General features: G+C 45.1%; 1 protein-coding gene across 5 annotated transcripts in view; it reads right to left on the bottom strand.

The window, feature by feature from the left end:
- The window catches only part of hhip (hedgehog interacting protein), a 236,923-nt gene that overhangs the window by 181,907 nt on the left and 34,356 nt on the right, over nt 1-20,660 (bottom strand). For all 5 annotated transcript variants that reach the window (XM_078540822.1, XM_078540831.1, XM_078540851.1 and 2 more), the window contains exon 4: nt 4,957-5,158. In XM_078540822.1, coding sequence (XP_078396948.1) covers nt 4,957-5,158 — 202 coding nt within the window. The remainder of the gene's footprint in view (nt 1-4,956; nt 5,159-20,660) is intronic.

Here is a 20,660-nt window from a genome sequence, read left to right as displayed (position 1 = left end):
CTGGGAGGGTGGTGGAGGTGGGTTGCCTCATCCTTTATAAAGTACCTAGATGAGCACTAACATTCAAGACTATGGGCCAAGTGCTGGTAAATGGGATTACGTAAGTAGGTCAGGTGTTTCTCATGTGTCGGTGCAGACCCGATGGGCCAAAGGGCCTCTTCTGCACTGTGTGATTCTGTGATTCTGTGAATAGCCTGTTCTCTAGTTGGTTCCTCAACATATTGTTCCAGAAAACCATCTTGTATACATTCCAGGAATGTGTCCTCCACAGCATTGGTGCTGATTAGGTTTACCCAGTCTATATGTAGGTTGAAGTCCCCCATGATTACTGCAGTACCCTTGTTACATGCACCTCCAATTTCCTGATTCATACTTTGCCCTACATTACGGCCACTGTTTGATGGCCTTGACACAACAACTACCAATGTTTCCTGCTGTTTGCTGTTTCTTAGCTCCATCCAAACTGATTCTACATCTTGATCTTCCAATCTTAGGTCCTCTCTCACTAATGTACTGATCTCATCCTTTATGAACAGCATGCATGCCCCACTTCCTATTCCTATTTGCCCATTCTTCCCACATGTTGAATACCCTTGAGCATCCCTTCCCTTCCTTGACCTCTCAGTCTCAATTTCTGGCGATAGACTGTCCACCAATATTCATTACAAGCCTACAGCTCCCACAGCTACCTCGACTACAGCTCTTCACACCCTACTTCCTGTAAGGACTCCATCCCATTCTCTTAGTTCCTTCACCTCCGCCGCATCTGTTCTGATGATGCCACTTTCCAAAACAGTTCCTCTGACATGTCTTCCTTCTTCCTTAACCGAGGTTTTCCAACCATGGTGGTTGACAGGGCCCTCAACCGTGTCCGGCCCATCTCCCATGCATCTGCCCTCACACCTTCCTCTCCCTCCCAGAACCATGATAGGGTCCCCCTTGTCCTCACTTATCACCCCACCAGCCTCCGCGTTCAAAGGATCATCCTCCGCCATTTCAGCCAACACCAGCGTGACGCCACCACCAAACACATCTTCCCTTCACCCTCCTGGTGGCTTTCCGCAGGGATCGTTCCCTCTGGGACACCCTGGTCCACTCCTCCATCACTCCCTGCATCTCATCACCCTCCCACGGCACTTTCCCATGCAACCGCAGAAGGTGCAACACCTGCCCTTTACTTCCCCCTCCTCACCATCCAAGGGTCCAAACACTCCTTTCAAGTGAAGCAGCATTTCACTTGCACTTCCCTCAATTTAGTCTACTGCATTCGCTGCTCCCAATGGGGTCTCCTCTACATTGGAGAGACCAAACGCAGACTGGGTGACCGCTTTGCGGAACACCTTCGGTCTGTCTGCAAGCATGACCCAGACCTTCCTGTCGCTTGCCATTTCAACACACCACCCTGCTCCCATGCCCACATGTCCATCCTTGGCCTGCTGCAATGTTCCAGTGAAGCTCAACACAAACTGGAGGAAAAGCACCTCATCTTCTGACTAGGCACTTTACAGTCTTCCAGACTTAATATTGAGTTCAACAATTTCAGATCATGAACTCTCCCCTCCATCCCCTCCCCCTTTCCGATCCCCTTTTTTCCAATCATTTATAATTTTTTTACAAATATATTTTTCTTTTGCCACCTAGTTTTAAATTTATTTCAGTTTATTGTTTCATCTCTACTTTTTAGCCCATTTCGATCCCTGACCCCCACCCCACCCCCACTACAAGGCCATCTGCCACTAGCTTGTCCTGCTTGTTACCCTTAATGTCCCCATTAGCACATCCTTTAGATAATATCACCACCGTCAACACCCCTTTGTCCTTTTGTCTCTGACATCTTTGGCAGACTCTTCTTGGCCTCCACCTATCACTGGCCCCCTATCAAGCTCTACCTGTCCCTCCACCCACCTCTACCAGCTTATATTTCATCTCATTTCTATATTTTTTAGTTCTGATGAAGGGTCATACGGATTCGAAACGTCAACTGTATCCCTCTCCACAGATGCTGTCAGACCCGTTGAGTTTTTCCAGGTATTTTTGTTTTTGTTTTACCCTTGAGCATTCAGCTCCCAGCCTTGGTCACCCCACAGCCATGTCACCATAAAGGCAACTAAATCGTACATATTTATTTCCATTTGTGTCGTCAATTCATCTACCTTGTTGTGAATGTTGTGTGTGCTCAAGAGTGTCTTTAACTATGTATTTTTATTATTTTCACAATTGCTAGCCTTATCTGCTGGCGCACACTTAATTTTGTACACTCTGCCACACTCAGATTATCATTTCCCTTATTGCTCCCTTGCTTTGTCCTTTATCTCTTTAATTTATCACATCTACCCTCATTTGATCCCTCACCCCCAGTATTTAGTTTAAAGCCCTCTCTATTGCCCTGGTTATTCAACTCGCCAGAACACTGGTCTCAGCATGGTTCAGGTGAAAACTGTCCCAACGATAAAGTTCCTTCTTTCCCCAGTACTGGTGTCAGTGTCCCATGAATCAAACTCATTTCTCCCACATTCATCTTTGAGCCACACATTTAACTCTTTGATATTATTTACCCTACTCCAAGATTAGTATCTTTGAGGTTCTGCTTTTTAATTGTGCCCTAGCTGCTCACACTCTCTAAGCTGAACCGCTTTCCGAGTCCTACCTCTCCATGGCAAGATGGTGGCATAGTGATAATGTCACTGGACCAGTAACCCAGAGGCCCGGGCTATGTTCTGGGACATGGGTTCAAATGAACAAATCTGGAACATAAAGCTTGGCTCAGTAATGGTGACCATAAAACTATCAATGATTGTTGCAAAAACCCATCTTGTTCATTAATGCTCTTTAGGGAAGAAAATCTGCCATCCTTACGTGTTCTGGCCTACATGTGACTCCAGACCAATGTGGTTGACTCTTACCTGAAAAATAGGTGAGCAAACCACTCATTTCAAGGGCAATTAGGGGCGGGCAACAAATGTTGGGCTTGCCAGCGACACCCACATCCCATGAAAGGTTTTTTTAAAATTCTATTTCGTTGCAAATTGTGAACCATGACAACTGGATCCTCCCCTTCCCACTACAAGTTTCTCTCCAGCCCAGAGCAGATGTTCCAAACCCTGGCACTGTGCAGGCAACATAGCCTTCTGGACTCTTGCTCTCGGCTGCAGAGAACTGTGTCTATCCCCCTGACTATACTGTCCTCTAATACAACTACATTTGATTTAACTTCCCCAGATTGAATGGCTTCCTGTACCACTGTGCCATGGTTAGTTTGCTCATCTACCCTGCAGCTCGTGCTTTCATCCATAAAGGCTGAAGAAACCTCCAACCTGTTAGACAACTGCAAGGACTAAGGCTCCTCCACTTCTTCTACCTTCTCAATCCCCATACTTGCCTCACTCGTAGTCACACCCTCCTATCCTTGACGACTGACCAAATCAGATGACCCTATCCTAAGGGCTGTGTCTACTTCCTGGAACAAAGTGTCCAGGTAACCTTCCCCCTCCCTGATGTGTCGTAGTGTCTGCAGCTTGTCTCCAGCTCAATGACTCTGAATGAAGTTCCTCTGGCCGCAGGCACTTACTGCAGATGTGTTTGCCTTGGATCACACAGGTGTCCACAAGCTCTACATTCTACAGCCACTGCATATCACCTGTCCTGCCATCCTTATAGCATTTAATTAATTATTTCACTGATTAAATTTTAATTAATTTCTCTAGTCCTGCCTGTGCTTATATTATTATGACAAAAAATGTTCTACCTATCCTGATTGAAATTCCCTAGTTAAGATAAATAGGAAGGACTCACCAGTCAATCTAGTAAGCTTTAATACCATTAGTAAACACTGCTACTACTAATAAAACCTTATAATTACCAAAATTACCCAAGTTTTGAAAGATAATTGAGAAAAATACTCACCAACCAATCAACTACCTTTTTGCCTGTGATGTCACACTTTGATTTTTCTCAGAACGCGGTCGGTCCATTCTAGAGCCACGGTTTGGATTGGATTGGACAGATTTTTTAGGGACTGCTACTAGCTGCTTATCAGTAGCTAATGGGATAATGAATCCTGAAGGTATTTCATCCCACCAGGAGATTAACTCCTATCTTCTGGAAAGGCAGAATCCAGTACAAGAGCAAATATGCTAAGACACAGATTCAGTTCCCATTGTGTGTTGATTTCCAAATAATGCATCACTGTTGGTACTAATTACTTCCCCATAACCGGGAGAAAAAAATTGAGGTAAATTATCATGTGAGCCACTTAGAAGCTGATTTAAGTGATGTACTGATGTTGGTTGCTAGACTGTCTTGTATGTTGCAGGACTTCAGTGGCACTGAGAGACTAGAACAAGAACAAAAAAGGGAGAAAACAGTAATTTCATAACCTCAGAAAAAAGGTGGTGAAACACTTTTAAGCTGTTGAGGTCCCAAATCTCAACAAAACGTATAGGTAGACGTTATGCACTTATGACCCTTGACAATGAACATCAGTCTGCCACTCTACCATGGGAACATCACTGTTAAGCCCAACCCTGTCCTAACCTGACACTTATGCAGTGCATTTCCAAAAGGAATTATTCAAAAGCCTAATTTCCTCTCCCTACCATAAAAGTGCAAACACCAATTGCAGTTTCTGAACCACTGCTCCAAAGGAAGAAAGTTGGACCTTCTTGTCTGTATGACTCAGGTATTCATTGGTTAAACTCATTGAGCATCGGAGACCCTTGACCATTCCGATTTTTGAATGTATCTCAGCACCTAAAAAGGAGAGAAACTTCACAAAGTTTGGCCAAATCTGGCAAAGATACATTGAATTATTAAAGTGACAAGCTACTGTTCACAGGCATGGACAAGGCAACGAGGCTTGACTTTTTTCTAGTGGGAATCATTTTTTACTTCAGTATCTAACTTATAATAATGAATAAATTATCATGGATGAACAGAATTTTTAGAGATGATGCCAACCTTTATTCCACTCTGGACTTGCTTGTGGATGTCGAGAAATGATTCCTTAAGTAATTCTCCATCAGCAGTGTAAATCTTCACAAAACCTTCCTTTTCCAGGATGAAGAGTCTCTGTGATCCATCCCCACAATGCACTAATCCAGTAGGCTGTCTGAGTCCACTGATCATTTCATGAAGGCAGAAACAGTTTTTTTTATGTTTTCTAAAAGAATAAAATATTTCATTATCACTGATGATCACTGAATATATTTTATCTAGAAAACAATGAAACTATTTTGGTCACTTTAAAAAACATGAGAATACCACAAGAGAGACAAAATACCGTATCAAATATTCAGCAAATTTTCAGTTTAATAGTAAACTGTGAAATATTTAACTTTAATATTCATATTCAATGTGTGTGTTTATTTCTATCCTATTTACATATTATATAAAAGCTATATTCAGCTATCAAATGAGCCCAGCTGTTTGGGCAGAAGTCTTACGTCTGAGTTATAAGATGGCTAAGTGGAATAAGTTCAGCTAGTTTCAACCCCTGAAATTTCTACTGCAGCTCCAGCCACAAAACTACCCAGAATTTAATCGCTAGTTAGTGCTAATGCCCTTATTATAACATAGGGCAGAATATTGCCATTGGCGAGCGGTGGGGGGGGAACCCCCAACGTCATCCCACCCCATTTAAATTTTCAGGCAGGCGGGGGCACAGCCAAATCAGCTGCGGGCTCGCCGACCTGTCAATGGCCAATTGAGGCCATTGACAGTATCATTAAAACAATTAAAGGACCTGCCCATCCAACCTTAAGGTTGGCGGGCAGGGTAGGAGTCTCGGCGGGCAATAGAAAAAACATGAAACCTCATCCAGCGGTGGGATGAGGTTTCATGTAGGGTTTTAAACATTTTAATAAAGTTAGTATGTATATTATGAACATGTCCCATCTCATGTCACATGAGGGGGACATGTTAGGGAATTTTTTTTCCCTATTTTTAACATTTTTCAGAGTGTAAGCGATCTCCCTGAGGCAGCACTTAGCCTCAGGGAGATGTGCGCTCTTTCGTGTGCATGTGCGAAAGAGCGCACTCTCGCTTTTGGGGAATCCCCCCGCCCCGCCCGCACAGGAAGCGCATAGCGCTTCCCGCTGGATGTTACGCTGGGCGGGCCTTAATTGGCCCACCCACGTAAAATGGCGGCGGGGCCCGCTTCTCTGGCGGGGATCGGCTCCCCGCCCGCTGGAGATTGGGTCGGGCCCACCCGCCCAACAGGCAGAAAATTCTGCCCATAGTTTCTATATGGAAATTATGCCCTAATGCCCAATTATGCACAATAAATTCAGTGTAAGGTCCATTATACAAAGTGTGGCAGCTACACCACAGCATAGCTGGAACAGATCTCCTGGTAGGAGTAGCTACAAGCAACAGCAGCAGCAGCAGAACAGTAGTCGAAGATGGTTAAAGATAAAGTGAGAGGAAATCTTATTAACAATGAATTAAAATGTCTGTACATCAATGCACATAAGGCATAAATAATAAAATTGAGCTGGAGACAATCATGCGTTGGGAGGAAGCAGATATAGTCGGGATTACTGAGGCACGGCTACAGAAAAATTAGGACTGGAAATTAAATATTGCAGGGGTAGCATATTTAGAAAAGATAAAAGAGAGGGAAGATGCAGAGGTGAAGTAACCAAACTTACTCAGGATAACATAATGGTAGTAGAAAAAAGGGATGCAACTATCAGCAAGACAAAATAGAATCCATATGGATAGATATAAAATATAATAAAGGATCAATCACACTAATAGTTGTAGTGTACAGACTACCTAATAGTGGAAGGGAGGTGGAGGAAGCAATTGCAGACAAATTAGGGAACTGAGTTAAAAACATAGAATAATTATCATGGGGGATTTCAATTACCCTGATATTCACTGGACAGAAGAGGTCGGTATAGGGGATAAGGCAATGGAGTTCTTACAATGTGTACAGGACGTTTTTCTAATCCAATGTGTAAAAAGCCCAAAAAGTATAGTGCCAGAGGATCGGCGGATTGCGAATGCAATTTCTATATTTGAGAAAAGGACAGAACATGTCCAGGGAGTTACAGACCAGTCTGCTTAACATCGGAGGTGAGAAAAATAATGGAATCCTTACTAAAGGAGATAATAGAAGAACATCTAGAAATGTGAGGTATAATAACGTATAGTCAGCATGGATTTCAAAAGGGAAAATCCTGCTTGACTAAACTTAGTGAATTATTTGAGGATGTAGCAGAGGAAGTACATAATGGCAGTGCAGTAGATGTAATTTATCTGGATTTTGGAAAAGTAAGGTGCCCCATAATAGACTAATGAATAAGGTCAGAGAATTGTAGTCTGGGCAAGTGGCAGAATGGATGGCTAGTTGGCTCTAAGACAGAGAGCAGAGAGTCTTTTATCACTTATTATGGAATATTGCTGGTAAAGTTTGCATTTATTGCCCACTCCTAATTGTCATTGAACTGAGCGGCTTGCTATGCTATTTCAGATGGCAGTTAAGAGTCAACCACATTTCTGTTGGTCTTGAGTCACATGCAGGCCAGACTGGGTAAGGATGGCAGACCTCCTCCCCTGAAGGACACTAGTGAACCAGGTGGGTTTTTACTGCAATTGATGATGGTTTCATGGTCACCATTACTGAAACTAGCTTTATATTACTGATTTTGATTTGATGAGGTGGATTCAAAACTGGCTTAGTTGGAGGAGACAGAGGGTGATGACAGAAGGATGCTTTAGTGACTGGAAGCCAGTGTCCCCTATTATTCGCTGGGTCCCCTGTTATTCGCGATTTATATAAACGACATAGATGACTAAGTGGGGGGGAAGATTGGTAAATTTGCGGATGACACAAAGATTGGCCGGGTAACTAACAGTGAGGTTGAGTGTCTTGGGCTACAGGAAGATATAGACGGGATGGTCAAATGGGCAGATAAGTGGCAGCTGGAATTTAACCCTGAAATGTGTGAGGTGATACACTTTGGAAGGAGTAATTTGACAAGGAAGTATTCAATGAACGGCATGACATTAGGAAATTCTGAGGAACAAAGGGACCTTGGCTTGTGTGTCCATAGATCTCTGAAGGCGGAGGGGCATGTTAGTGGGGTGGTGAAAAAGGCATATGGGACATTTGCCTTTATCAACCAAGGCATAGATTACAAAAGTAGGGAGGTCATGTTGGAGCTGTACAGAACCTTGGTGAGGCCACAGCTGGAGTACTGTGTGCAGTTCTCGTCGCCACATTATAGGAAGGATGTGATTGCACTGGAGGGGGTGCAGAGGAGATTCACCAGGATGTTGCCTGGGATGAAACATTTAAGTTATGAAGAGAGGTTGGATAGACTTGGATTGTTTTCGTTGGAGCAGAGAAAACTGAGGGGCGGCCTGATCGAAGTGTACAAGATTATGAGTGGCATGGACAGGGTGGATAGGGAGCAGCTGTTCCCCTTAGTTGAAGGGTCAGTCACCAGGGGACACAAGTTCAAGGTGAGGGACAGGAGGTTTAGATGGGATGTGAGGAAAAACATTTTTACCCAGAGGGTGGTGACGGTCTGGAATGCGCTGCCTGGGAGGGTGGTGGAGGCGGGTTGCCTCACATCCTTTAAAAAGTACCTGGATGAGCACTTGGCATGTTATAACATTCAAGGCTATGGGCCAAGTGCTGGTAAATGGGATTAGGTAGGTAGGTCAGGTGTTTCTCACATGTCGATGCAGATTCGATGGGCCGAAGGGCCTCTTCTGCACCGTGTGATTCTGCGATTATAGGTGATTTATTAATTGAATTCAAATTTCACCAGCTGCCATGATGGGAATTCAACCCATATCCCCAGAACATTAGCCTGGGCCGCTGGATTACTAGTCCAGTGACATAACTACTACGCCACACTCAAGAGTGGTAGAAGGTGATGTTCCACGAGGATCAGAGCTGGGATCATTGCTGTTCACAATTTACACTAACGATTTGGACTTTGGAATAAAAATTACAATTTCTAAATTTGTAGATGACACCAAATCGGGGTCGGGGGCATAGTCAGATTACAGGAGGACACTTAAAAGCTTGCAGAATGGACAAATAAATGGCAAATGAAGTTCAATGCAAACAGATTTGCAGTCTTTTATTTTATTAGGAAGATTAGGGAGGTTACTTAACACTAGGAGGTCAAAATCTAAGTGGGGTCGAGAACAAAGGGGTGTCAGAGTACAATTACACCAATTACTAAAGGTTGTGCCGGAGGTTAGCAAGGCCATAAAAAAAGCAAACCAAGTATCGGCTTTATTTCTAGAGGGATAGAATTGATAAGTAGGGAAGTTATGCTAAACCTGTACTGAATCTTGGTTAGACCACACGTGGAGTACTGTGTGCAGTTCTGGTCAGTATATTATAGAAAGGAAACAGAGACACTGGAGAGGGTGCAATGAAGATTTACAAGGAGGATAGCCTGTTGATCCTTTCCTGATGTCTTGAAAAAAGAGGGCTGAGGGTTGACCTTATAGAGGACTTTTAAATTATGAAGGGTTTTGATAGAGTGGATGCTGAGGGAATGTTTTCTGTTGTGGGGATAAGCATAACTAGAGGCCATAGTCACCAAGAAATGCAACAGGGAATTCAGAAGAAACTTGATTACCTCAAAAGTGGTAAGAACGCAGAATTCACTTCCACAGAAAATGGCTGAAGTGAATAGTATGAATGCACTTAAGACGAAGCTAGACAAGTATTGGCCGGGGGGAAGGGAACTGATGGTAACAATAGTGGATTTAGATGAGAAAAGATTGGAGGAGGCTCCAATGGAGCGTAAGCATGGCATGGACCGGTTGGACCAAATGGCCTGTTTCTGTGCCATATACCCTATGTAATCCAGGATTACCAAGAAAAAAACCTTGAAGAACCAAGGTGGCAATTTGATTAAAAACGTTCTAGAATTACTTGAAATTTTCCACTGTGTGTCCCTGCCCCTGTTGATTTCTAACCATTCAATTCTTATTCATGTTCTTGATAGAGATTGATTTCTGACTACCTAGTAGTAGAATTCTCAAAATCAGAAAGTATTCATTTGCACCATGTGATTAGACAAAATTGCACCTACAAACCTAACTTAACATAATTTGGATACAAATTTGTAGTTTTGGGGGCTTGATTTTACAATCTCCAAAGTACTTTAACTAATTAGTTTTAAAAAAAATTAATCCTCGACTATCCTTTGGTTAAAGGAAGAGAGGACTGGCAGCTCAAGATTATTAGTTACAGAGTTTTCAGAAAAGAGAGAGAGGGGGATAATGAAAAGGGGGCTGTTGGAATATTGGTTTTAAAAAAAAGCAATTGCAGCTATAAGGGGGGATGACACACTGGAGGGAACATCGAATGAGGCCATTTGGGTTTAACTGAAGAATAAGATGGGCAATCACACTGTTAGGAGGATACTAAAGACACTCGAACAGTCCAGAGGGAGTGTCAGGAAGATATAATAATTTTCATAATGTTATTGGAATTTATTGTAGAGTAATAATGGGGCCTGTGTGTGTGTGTGTGTGTGTTTATGTGTGTTAATTGAATTAAAGGCAGCTGGTCTGAAGGCTTTGATGTAACAGAAGATAAGCAAGGTTTCAAATGTTAAATTGGTAAACAGGTGTGAAGGGAACATTGCATTTTTAAATAAACCAGACTAGCTTGAATTTAAAGTAGGGGATCAAATGTTTCACCCAGCCAGGAGAAATTAAGAAACAGTGTGCAGAAATTTCTGCCTGTCGGGTGGGCCGTGCAGGAGCGGGAGCGGGCGTGGACCCGATCGGTGACCCGGCGGCCTGTTTAAAAGAGCTCCTGTAGCACGGCGGGAGGGCCTCGTTCCCAGGGACAGGAGGAGGCCACCCCACATGACCAAACATACCTGGGAGGAGATGGTGGAGATAGTGAGCTCCCGCGACATGGTGCGACGCACCTGGATCCAGAGCCACAAGCATTTCAATGACCTGTTGCGCTCGGGAAGGGCGAGTACCATGTTGGCATTGGTCACTTAACCCAGCAGGTAGGCTGCCCTTTGCGTTCCACGTGCTTGCGCCTCCTTGCTTTGTAAGGTTGGACTGTGTGGTGCCAAAAGTGATGTAGGCTGCATTTGGCCAAGGGGCAGAGGGGGGGGTGGGGGGGGCAAGGCCTGGCATCTTTGTGTGAGTGTGCGGCAGCAGCGGGTTGAGGAGGCACTGAAGCCGTGCAATGTTCCACTCTGGTCGGAGTGGGATGGCAGCGAAGAGATTCCAGGTACAAGTTGCACGAATGAATGCCCTTCTCTCCTTTTCAGGAGAAGAATGCTCATAATGCAGCCAAGCGGTTGAGAACTGGCGGAGAGCCGGCTCAGCTGGCCATCATTACCAGATTTGAGCAGGAGGCCCTCGATCTAGAGAGGCGCCAGGTCCACTGGTGTCGGTGAGATGCTACGGGCAGGTAGGTTAGCGCAGCACGGAGGTCACCATTAGTATCCCAGCATCCATGGCAGTGCTGAATGTTCAGTGATTGAAGTTTGCAACGTGGCTTGACAATTGCTTATGGCAGGATGAGCACACAATGATCCGGGGGACAGGGATGCAGATTGACATTGTCTCAACGTTAACTAATCAAATGTCCTTGTTCTTCCTTTCAGCATCAGCGGAGCAGGGCCGGGAGGAGAAGCAGCAGGGGCCCCGTCTCACTCCTGAGGGCCCTGAAGTCTCTGACCCACCAGCGTCACACCATCTCTGCCAGGCAGGCACCAGCGCAGATACGAGCACCTCGGTGGGAATTAGATCATCAGCTAGTGTCCCAAGGCACAGCAGTGAGGGCACTTCACAGTCACTGGAGGAGCTGGCGGAGACAGAGAGTGCCCATGGTGCCAGCAGTTGGAAGGCTGCAGGGGATCAGGCACATGCTCAGTTGGTGGCTGATGATGTGCCTCTGGAGTCGTCGGTGAGGCAGCAAATGCTGGAAGTCCAGCAGGGTGTGCAGGAGGATCTGGTGGAGATATATGAGGCTATGCTTGGCTTGGTCTCAATGGTGGAGGAGTCCACGTGGACCATTGTTGATGCAATGAGCCTCATGGCCGAGCACCATGCTTCCTCCATGGATAGACTGGCGACTCCCATGGAGGCTCCTCCAGGAGACCAATCAGGGCTTTCTGGGGATGCATTTGGACCAGCAAGCCCTCATGTTGACATTGACCTCAGCTGGTCAATGCCAGTGTGGGAGATGGTCTGGGCACCAAGTTTTCCCAGCTTGGTACCCGTCCATCCACGGTGAGCATGGAGATCTGAAGTGACCTCACGTCGGCTCAGCAGCTGCCTGTCGTCTCTGCGGGCTCCTCTCAGGGCGCTCCAGATCAGGGCAGCAGCTCCTCCGTCCCTCTGCCAGTGACAACTGGGGAGATGCCAGCTGTGGAACTGGCCGCTCCCTCCCAGGCAGGGCCAGCACAGGCTCCACGGGCCAGAAGACGGTCGCCAAGGTCTTCGAGGCCAACAGGACAGCACAGTGAGCAGGCTGTCTCAGATGCCAGTGCCAGCGAGGGGACATAACCTAGACATAGCACCCAAAAGCGTAAATTTAAGGCACCTTAGGCACACCACGGGTTTCTCACTGGTGCTTTTGTGTTGACCCGCAATGAGGTCTTTATGAGTTGGTGTGATTTTTAACACCTTTGTCATTTTGTTTCCTTAAGTTAATTTTGTTATATCATTAAATTTAGACATGTGACCATGGCTGAGGGTGAGTCTTTTCCTCTGCAGGTGGATGGTTACCCATGATGTTATGAGTGAGGTGTGTCACATTGAGCTTTATTGACAAGGCCCTTAGTTAATGTTCCTATCCAGGCAGATTTAGCACTCAGGTATCGAGTATGGAGCCTGCAGCACAGGCTTTTGTTGGAGGTCCATCTGTGGTGTTCTAGCTGAAGGTTCATTGGATTAAAGCCTCCCAGGTGTCCCTGCCTCCCTGGAGTATGCCCGGGTCAGCGTCAGCGTCACAGCATTTCCCTGTACGTGCTCATCCTCGGACTCACTGCTGGACTCATCATGTGCAGCCGCAGCAACTGCGCCTACATCTTCTTCACTCACAGCGTCGCCCCTTTCCAGCGCAAGATTGTGGAGAGCGCAGTATGCAACCACTATCAGCGACAGACGATCTGGGGGGTACTGGAGTGCGCCCCCGAATGGTCCAGGCATCAGAAATGCATCTTGAGAAGACCAATGGTTCTCTCCACCACAGCCCTTGTGGCGGCTTGGCTCCCATTGTACTGCTGCTCAGCTTCTGTTCTTGGATGGCGGAGAGACATCATGAGCCACCTTCTGAGGGGATAGCCCTTGTCACTCAGGAGCAATCCATCCAGCCGGGCTGGAGCACTGAAGAGTCCTGGCACCTGGGAGTGTCTGAGGATGTAGACGTAGTGAGAGCTGCCTGGGTACCTTGCACAGACTTGCAGAATCAGCATCCTGTGATCACACACTATCTGCACGTTCATGGAGTGGAATCCCTTCCTGTTGACGAAGGCACCGGGCTCACCTGCTGGCGCCTTGATGTCCACATGTGTGCAGTCTATTGCACCCTGGACATGGGGGAAACCAGTAATCGCTGCGAAGCCTCTGGCTCGCTTTGTCTGGCCGGCCTGGTCCCAGCGGTAGTGGATGAAGGTCAATGCACGCCTGAATAGAGTGTCTGTCACCTACTTGACACAAGTGTGGACAGCTGATTGGGAGACACCAAAAGATCACCCACCAACCCCTGGAACAAGCCAGAGGCATGGAAGTTGAGGGCAGCAGTGACCTTTAGAGCCAGTGGCATGGGGTGTCCACCCACACAGTTAGGGGAGATCTCAGGGCCTATCATCTGACAGACAGAGTTGACTGTCTCCCTTGAGAGACAGAGCCTCCATCGGCACTGCACCTCAGTCATATTGAAGTAGCTGCTTCACCGCCTATATACCCTGGCAGCGGGATAGTGGTGTCTTGTGCGGCCCCCTCTGTCTTGGACTTCCTCTTGGCCCTGCGCCCCTTGTGCCTGTGCCTCTCCTCCCAAAGGTGGCTCCCCTGAAGGCTGAATGTGAACTCTTGGCCTCCTCCCCCTTCTGGCCCTCCCTTCCTCCTCACAGGAGGTGTCTCCAGTGGAGAGCACAACTCCCATTCCCAGGCTAAGGGAAGGCTTCCTGAAACCTGCAGGCCCCAAAAAGGATCGTCACTGTAAAGTGCTGACCTGATGGTTATGAGCCCTGTCCAAGCAGCTGGTATGAGTTTTAAAGTATTTCTGCTCACACAGGCAAGTATCAGTAACTTTCCAAATTAAATATCTGACTGAGCACATTCGCGACCCCCCCTGACCCCTCTTATCCTGCCAGTGGATGAGGTTTATACAAATGTGTCCTACCCGCAGCCGTGCATCACAGATCATCGCATGCCCACCCACCAAAATATCCCCTGTGTGCCTTAATGGAGATGTAACGGGTGTTTGGATTAATTACGAGATTTAGAAGTTATCATAGTAGTAATTTGTAGGTCTATGTTTGTGCTTAAAATAATTTCTTCTAGTAATAAAGATTTAATTAAGTTTTGTAAGAAACCTATAAGACTTGGCAGACTTTTTACTGAATTCAAAGCCCATATCTCAAAATAAGTACAAATGCAAATAGTTGTGGCAGCTGCTTCAAGTTTCCCTCTGGGATTTGAGCAGCTTGGCATTGACCATCCGCCTGTCATAACAGGGAGATCAAACAGCAAATATGTAGGCAAATTGCTGAGAAGTACGATAAGAACAGGGCAGTAATAGTAGGGGGTTTCAACCACCCTAATATCAACTGGAGTAAAATCAGCATGAAAATGTATAGAGGGCACAGAATTCTTAAATGCATTCAAAAAAAACTTTTTATTTAGCCAGTATGTAGCAAGCTCACAAGCAAAGGGGCAGTTCTGCATTTGGTTTCAAGGATTGAAGCTGGGCAAGTAGAAGATGCATTACTGGGAGAGCATTTTGGCAATAATTACCATAATTCAGTTAGATTTACACAAGTTATGGAAAAGGAGATAGACCAGGAGTAAAAGTTCTCAATTGGGGAAAGGCCTATTTTACTAAACTGAAGGGTGATTTAACAGAAATTGACTGGAAACAGCTAATTGAAGGTAAATTGGTGTCAGAGCATTGGGAGGGATTCAAGGAAGAGATAATGAAGGTTCAGAAAACCATGTTCCCACAAAGATAAAGGATAGCACTCCCAAATCTAGCACCCCGCTGGATGTCAGGGTCATGAAGGTAGGATAAGGTAAAAAGGGAAGCTAAATATTGCAAAAGTATAGGAAGTGAAGGAGTGAAATTAAGGAAATTTGGAAAACAGAGAAGGCAGGGAAAAATATTGACAAGTAAAATCAAGGATAGCCCAAAGATGTTTTATAAATACATAAAGGGCAAGATGATAACTAAGGAAAGAGTAGAACCTATTAAAAGTAGAAAGAGAGAACCCATTAGAGACTAAAAAGGTAGCCTGTGTGTGAAGGGAGAAAGAGGAAATATTAATGGATTTAACATCTTTGAAAGTAGATTAATCACCAGGCCCAGATGAAATGAATCCCAGGCTGCTAAGAAAGGAAAGGGAGGAAATAGCTGAGGTTCTGACCATCATTTCCTAATCTTCTCTAGATACAGGGATGGTGCTGGAGGACTGCTAAATGTTGTAACATTTTAAAAAATAAAGGGATACACCAGGTAACTACAGGACCATCAAAATTATTGACAAAATTGAGGGATAGTATAATCCATCACTTAGGAACTCAGATTAATCAAGGACAGTCAGTATGGGTTCATTCAGGGAAGGTCAAGGCTGACTAACTTGATTGAATTTATTGAGGAGGTGACGAGGAGAGTCAATGAGGATACCACATTTGATGTAGTCTATGTGGATTTCAGCAAGGTCACACATGGCAGACTGGTCAGAAAAGTAAAAGCCCGTGGGAAAGTGGCATGTTGAGTCAAAATTGGTTCAGCAGCAGGAAGAAAAGGATTATGTTCAGTGTGGGTTTTTGTGGCCGGAAGGCTGTTTCCAGTGGGGTTCCACAGGGTTCAGTATTAGTCACCTTTTTGAGGTATATATCAATGATTTAGACTTAAAATTTAGGGAACACAATGAAGAAGCTTGTGGATGATACAAAAATTGGCCCTGTGGTTGATAGTGAGGAAGCAGGGTGTAAATGGCAGGACTGGTTAGGTGAGCAGAAAAGTGACAAATGGAATTCAATAGGAGAAGGTGAAACAATGCATGTGGAGAAGGTAAACACTGCAATGAATACACTAAATTGTAGAGTATTGAGGCGTAGAAGAACAGAGGAACCTAGGGTGTACATGTGCATAGAAGGTAGCAGGACAGGTAGACAAAGTTGTTAAGAAGGCATATGGGATACTTTCCTTTATTAGCCAAGGCATAAAATATCAGAGCTGAGAGGTTATGCTTGAACTGTATAAATCACTAGGCTCACAGCAGCTAGAGCAGTGTGTATAGTGCTGGCTATCACGTTCATGTGATCACACCCATCTTGTAGAGAAAGTACAGATATTTACGAGGATATTGCCAGGACTGGAAAATTTTAGTTATGAATATTGGATAGGCTGGAGTTGTTTTCTTTGGAACAGAGGAGGCTGAGGGAGATTTAATTGAGGTGGATAAAATTATGAGGGGCCTAGACAGAGTGGGTAAGAAGGACCTATTTCTGTTAACAGAGAGGCCAATAACCAGGGGTATGGATTTAAAGTAATTGGCAGAAGGATTAACTGAAGAAATATTTTCATCTGGAAGGTGGTGGGAATCTGGAACTCACTGCCTGAAAGGATGGTATAAGCAGAAATTGGTCAGCACACACATGGTGGGCTGAATGGCCTCCTTTGTGCTATAAGTTTCTATAATTTTCTGAGTAGGGAATACAAACATAGTCACTAGTATGTGAAGAATCTAGACATAATTCAGGCTAAAAAGAAACTGAACCAAAAGAGAACTTTTGTTCAAAACATCAATCCTTAGTTAAAATTTATATTCCTGACTTACTTTATCCCTTTATTCCCCCACTGCTGATTCCCAGCACCACTTTAGCCCCCCAAAACAGACAAGTTTGGGTTGGGTGGGATGTTAAAATATTAAAAATCTAAACCCCAATCCTAAACTGCCTACTTCTGGTTTTAACAGAAGCAGGACAAGATGTTGACAACAAACTCACTGGCAGGAGCTGGGTTGGCGATTTAAATATTATAACGAGCCTGCATGCCTCATATTTAACCACTACAACCTTGACTTGCTGAGTTTTCTGGGCTTCACTCCACCCGACCCGTCGGATTTCCTCCAAGGAGTCTCCAATCTCCTCCCCCAACTCCTCCCATGTCCCATTCGATCTGTGCGAGGCCTCCAATCTTCAAATCTCCCAGACCCAAGCCTCCGAACTATTCTGGCCTCCAATCACCCCCTGACCCCAGCCTCCCTGATCCTTCCTGGCTCCAGCCTCCAATCTTTCTCCCTGTCCCAATCCCCAGCCTCTAACCTTGGCCAGATTTGGACTGCAATCTCTTCCCTCCCTCCATCTGCAGGACCTGTATAAAACCTGTTCTTCCAGATTTTCTGATCTCATAGCAGCCACTATCACTTGCTCCCTCCCTCTGAGTTAATACCCAGCCCTAAGTCACAAACTTGACCACAGCATATATTAGTACTGGTGTATGACTATGTTACTGTGAGATTGGTTTTTCTCCAGTGCTGCACTGTGCTCCCTCTGCACATTCTCAACTTTCTTCTTGGGTGACTTGGGGAACTTGTCCATAGAAATTATGAGCACCAACAAGACCAATCAATCTACCATTCTGTGTCACTAACCATCAGTACATCACATTTCCTGATTTACAGTTCCAGAATGTTATCTGTGTCCTCTATAGTGAAGACTGAAGCAAAATACCTAAAATAAAAACATAAAATGCTGGAAAAACTCAGCAGGTCTTACAGCATCTGTGGAGAGAGAAACAGAGTTGACGTTTCAAGTCTGTATGCCCCTTCTTAAGAGCTAACGAGAAGTAGAAATGTGACGAAATTCATACTGTTTAAGGGGATGGAGCAGGTGAAGCTGGATAGAGGGCCAATGATAGATGGGGGCTAAAGAGAGAATGACAAAGATGTCAGGGACAAAAAGACAAATGGAGTTATAATGGTAGTGGTAAGGGCTAAAGGAGGTGCTGATAGTGGCATAAACTAAGAAAGCAAAATGTGTTAATAGCAGAACAAGCGTCAGCACTCTGAAAGAACAACATGGAACAGGTAACAGATGACCCTTTTGGTGTGGGGAGGGGGCGGTGGTTGGGGAAGAAAGGATAGAAAAGGGGATAAAAGGGGAGGATAAAAAGGGGGATAAAACAATGAATAAATGAACAAAAAAAAATAGATAAAAAATAAAAATAAAATTTTCAAAAGGTATTAAAAAAGGGGTGAAGATAGAGGAGAGAGTTCATGGTCTGAAGTTGTTGAACTCAATGTTAAGTCCGGAAGGCTGTAAAGTATCTAATTGGAAGATGAGGCGCTGTTCTTCCAGTTTGGATTGGGCTTCACTGAAACATTGCAGCAGGTCAAGGATGGACATGTGGGCATGAGAGCAAGATTGTCTGTTGAGATGGCAAGCGACAGGAAGGTCTGGGTCATGCTTACAGACTGAGCGAAGGTGTTTCACAAAGTCATCACCCAGTTTGCATTTAGCCTCCCCAATGTAGAGGAGACCGCTTTGGGAGCAGCGAATGCAGTAGACCAAATTGAAGGAGGTGCAAGTGAAGCACTGCTTCACCTGAAAGGAATGTTTGGGCCCTTTGATGGTGAGGAGGGAGGATCTAAAGGGGCAGGTGTTGCACCTTCTGTGATTGCATGGGTAGGTGCCGTGGGAAGGGGATGAGATGTTGGGGGTGATGGATGAGTGGACCAGGGTGTCCTGGAGGGAACGATCCCTACAGAATGCTGACAGGGGAGGTGAGGGGAAGATGTGTTTTGTGGTGGCATCATGCTCGATTTGGCGGAAATGGTGGAGGATGATCCTTTGAATGTGGAGGCTGGTGGGGTGAAAAGTGAGGACAAGGGGGACCCTATCATGGTTCTGGGAGGGAGGGAAAGGTGTGAGGGCAGAGGCGCAGAGATTTGTCAGACAAGGTTGAGGGCCCTGTCAACCACAGTGGAGGGGAAACCTCGGTTAAGGAAGAAGGAAGACATGTCAGAAGCACCATTTTGGAAAGTGGTATCATTGGAACAGATGCGATGGAGGCAAAGGAATTGAGAGAATGGGATGGAGTCCTTACAGGAAGCAGGGTGTGAGGAGCTGTTGTCAAGGTAGCTGTGGGCTTGTAATGAATATTGGTAGACAGTCTATCACCAGAAATGGAAACAGAGGTCAAGGAAGGAAAGGGAAGTGTCAGAGATGGACCATGTGAAGGTGATAGAGGGATGGAAATTGGAAGCAAAATTGATAAAGTTTGCCAGGTCCAGACGAGGGCATGAAGTGGCACTGAAACAGTCATCGATGTACCGTAAGAAGAGTTGTGGGAGGAGGCCTGAGTAGGATTGAAACAAGGAATGCTCCACATACCCCACAAAGAGACAGGCATAACTGGGACCCATGCGGGTACCCAAAGCCACACCTTTTATTTGAGGGAAGTGAGACAAGTTTAAGGAGAAATTGTTCAGTGAGAGAACAAGTTCAGTCAGGCGGAGGAGTGGTAGCGGATGGGGATTGTTCAGGCCTCTGTTCAAGGAAGAGGCAGAGAGCCCTCAGACCATCCCGGTGGGGGATGGGGGTGTAGAGGGGTTGGACGTCCATGGTAAAGAGGAGAAATGAGTTCTGGGGGGCAGGAACAGGCTGACACGATTGGTCTAATGGGACAGTCCTGTTTGTGGATTTTGGGAAGGAGGTAGAAGTGGGCCATCTCCCTACTTTCCATTATCAATTCCCCAGATGCACTTTCTTTTGGACCAATGCTCACTTTGTTAACTCTCTTCTTATTTAAATATCTATAGAAACTTTTATTATCCATCTTTATATTACTAGCTAGCTTCCTCTCATATGATAATTTTTCCCAACTTATTAATCTTTTTGTCATTCTTTGCTGTTCTTTTTATTCTTTCCAATCTTCTGACCTGCCACCTGTCTGCGTAATTATATGCTTTTTCTTTAAGTTTGATGCTATCTTTAACCTTTTTAGTTGACCACAGATGGTGGGCCCCTCCTTGGAATTTTTACATATGAACATATGAACAAGGAGCAGGAGTAGACCATTCAAGCCCTCGAGCCTGCTCCGTCATTTAATAAGATCATGGCTGATCTGATAGTAACCTGAAACCTGCATCCCACATACCCCCGATAACCTATCACCCCCTTGCTTACCAAGAATCTATCCACCTCTGCCTTAAAAATATTCAAAGACTCTGCTAACACCACCTTTTCAGAAAGAGAGTTTCAAAGACTTACGACCCTCAAGTGAAAAATTTTCGCCTCATCTCTATTTTGAATGGACAACCCCTTATTTTTAAACAGTGACCCCTAGTTCAAGATTTTTTCACAAGAGGAAACATCCTCTCCACATCTCAGGGTCTTGTTTGTTTCAATTTTTCTCTCTCATTGGAATGTATCTATTCTGTGTATTCTGAAATATCCTTTTAAATGTCTGCCACTGAACC

This window comes from Cetorhinus maximus, chromosome 1, assembly GCF_964194155.1.
Source record: "Cetorhinus maximus chromosome 1, sCetMax3.hap1.1, whole genome shotgun sequence".
Classification (NCBI taxonomy): Eukaryota; Metazoa; Chordata; class Chondrichthyes; order Lamniformes; family Cetorhinidae; genus Cetorhinus; species Cetorhinus maximus.
Note: the sequence above shows the minus strand (reverse complement) of the source record. Positions and strands in the feature narration are given on the sequence as shown.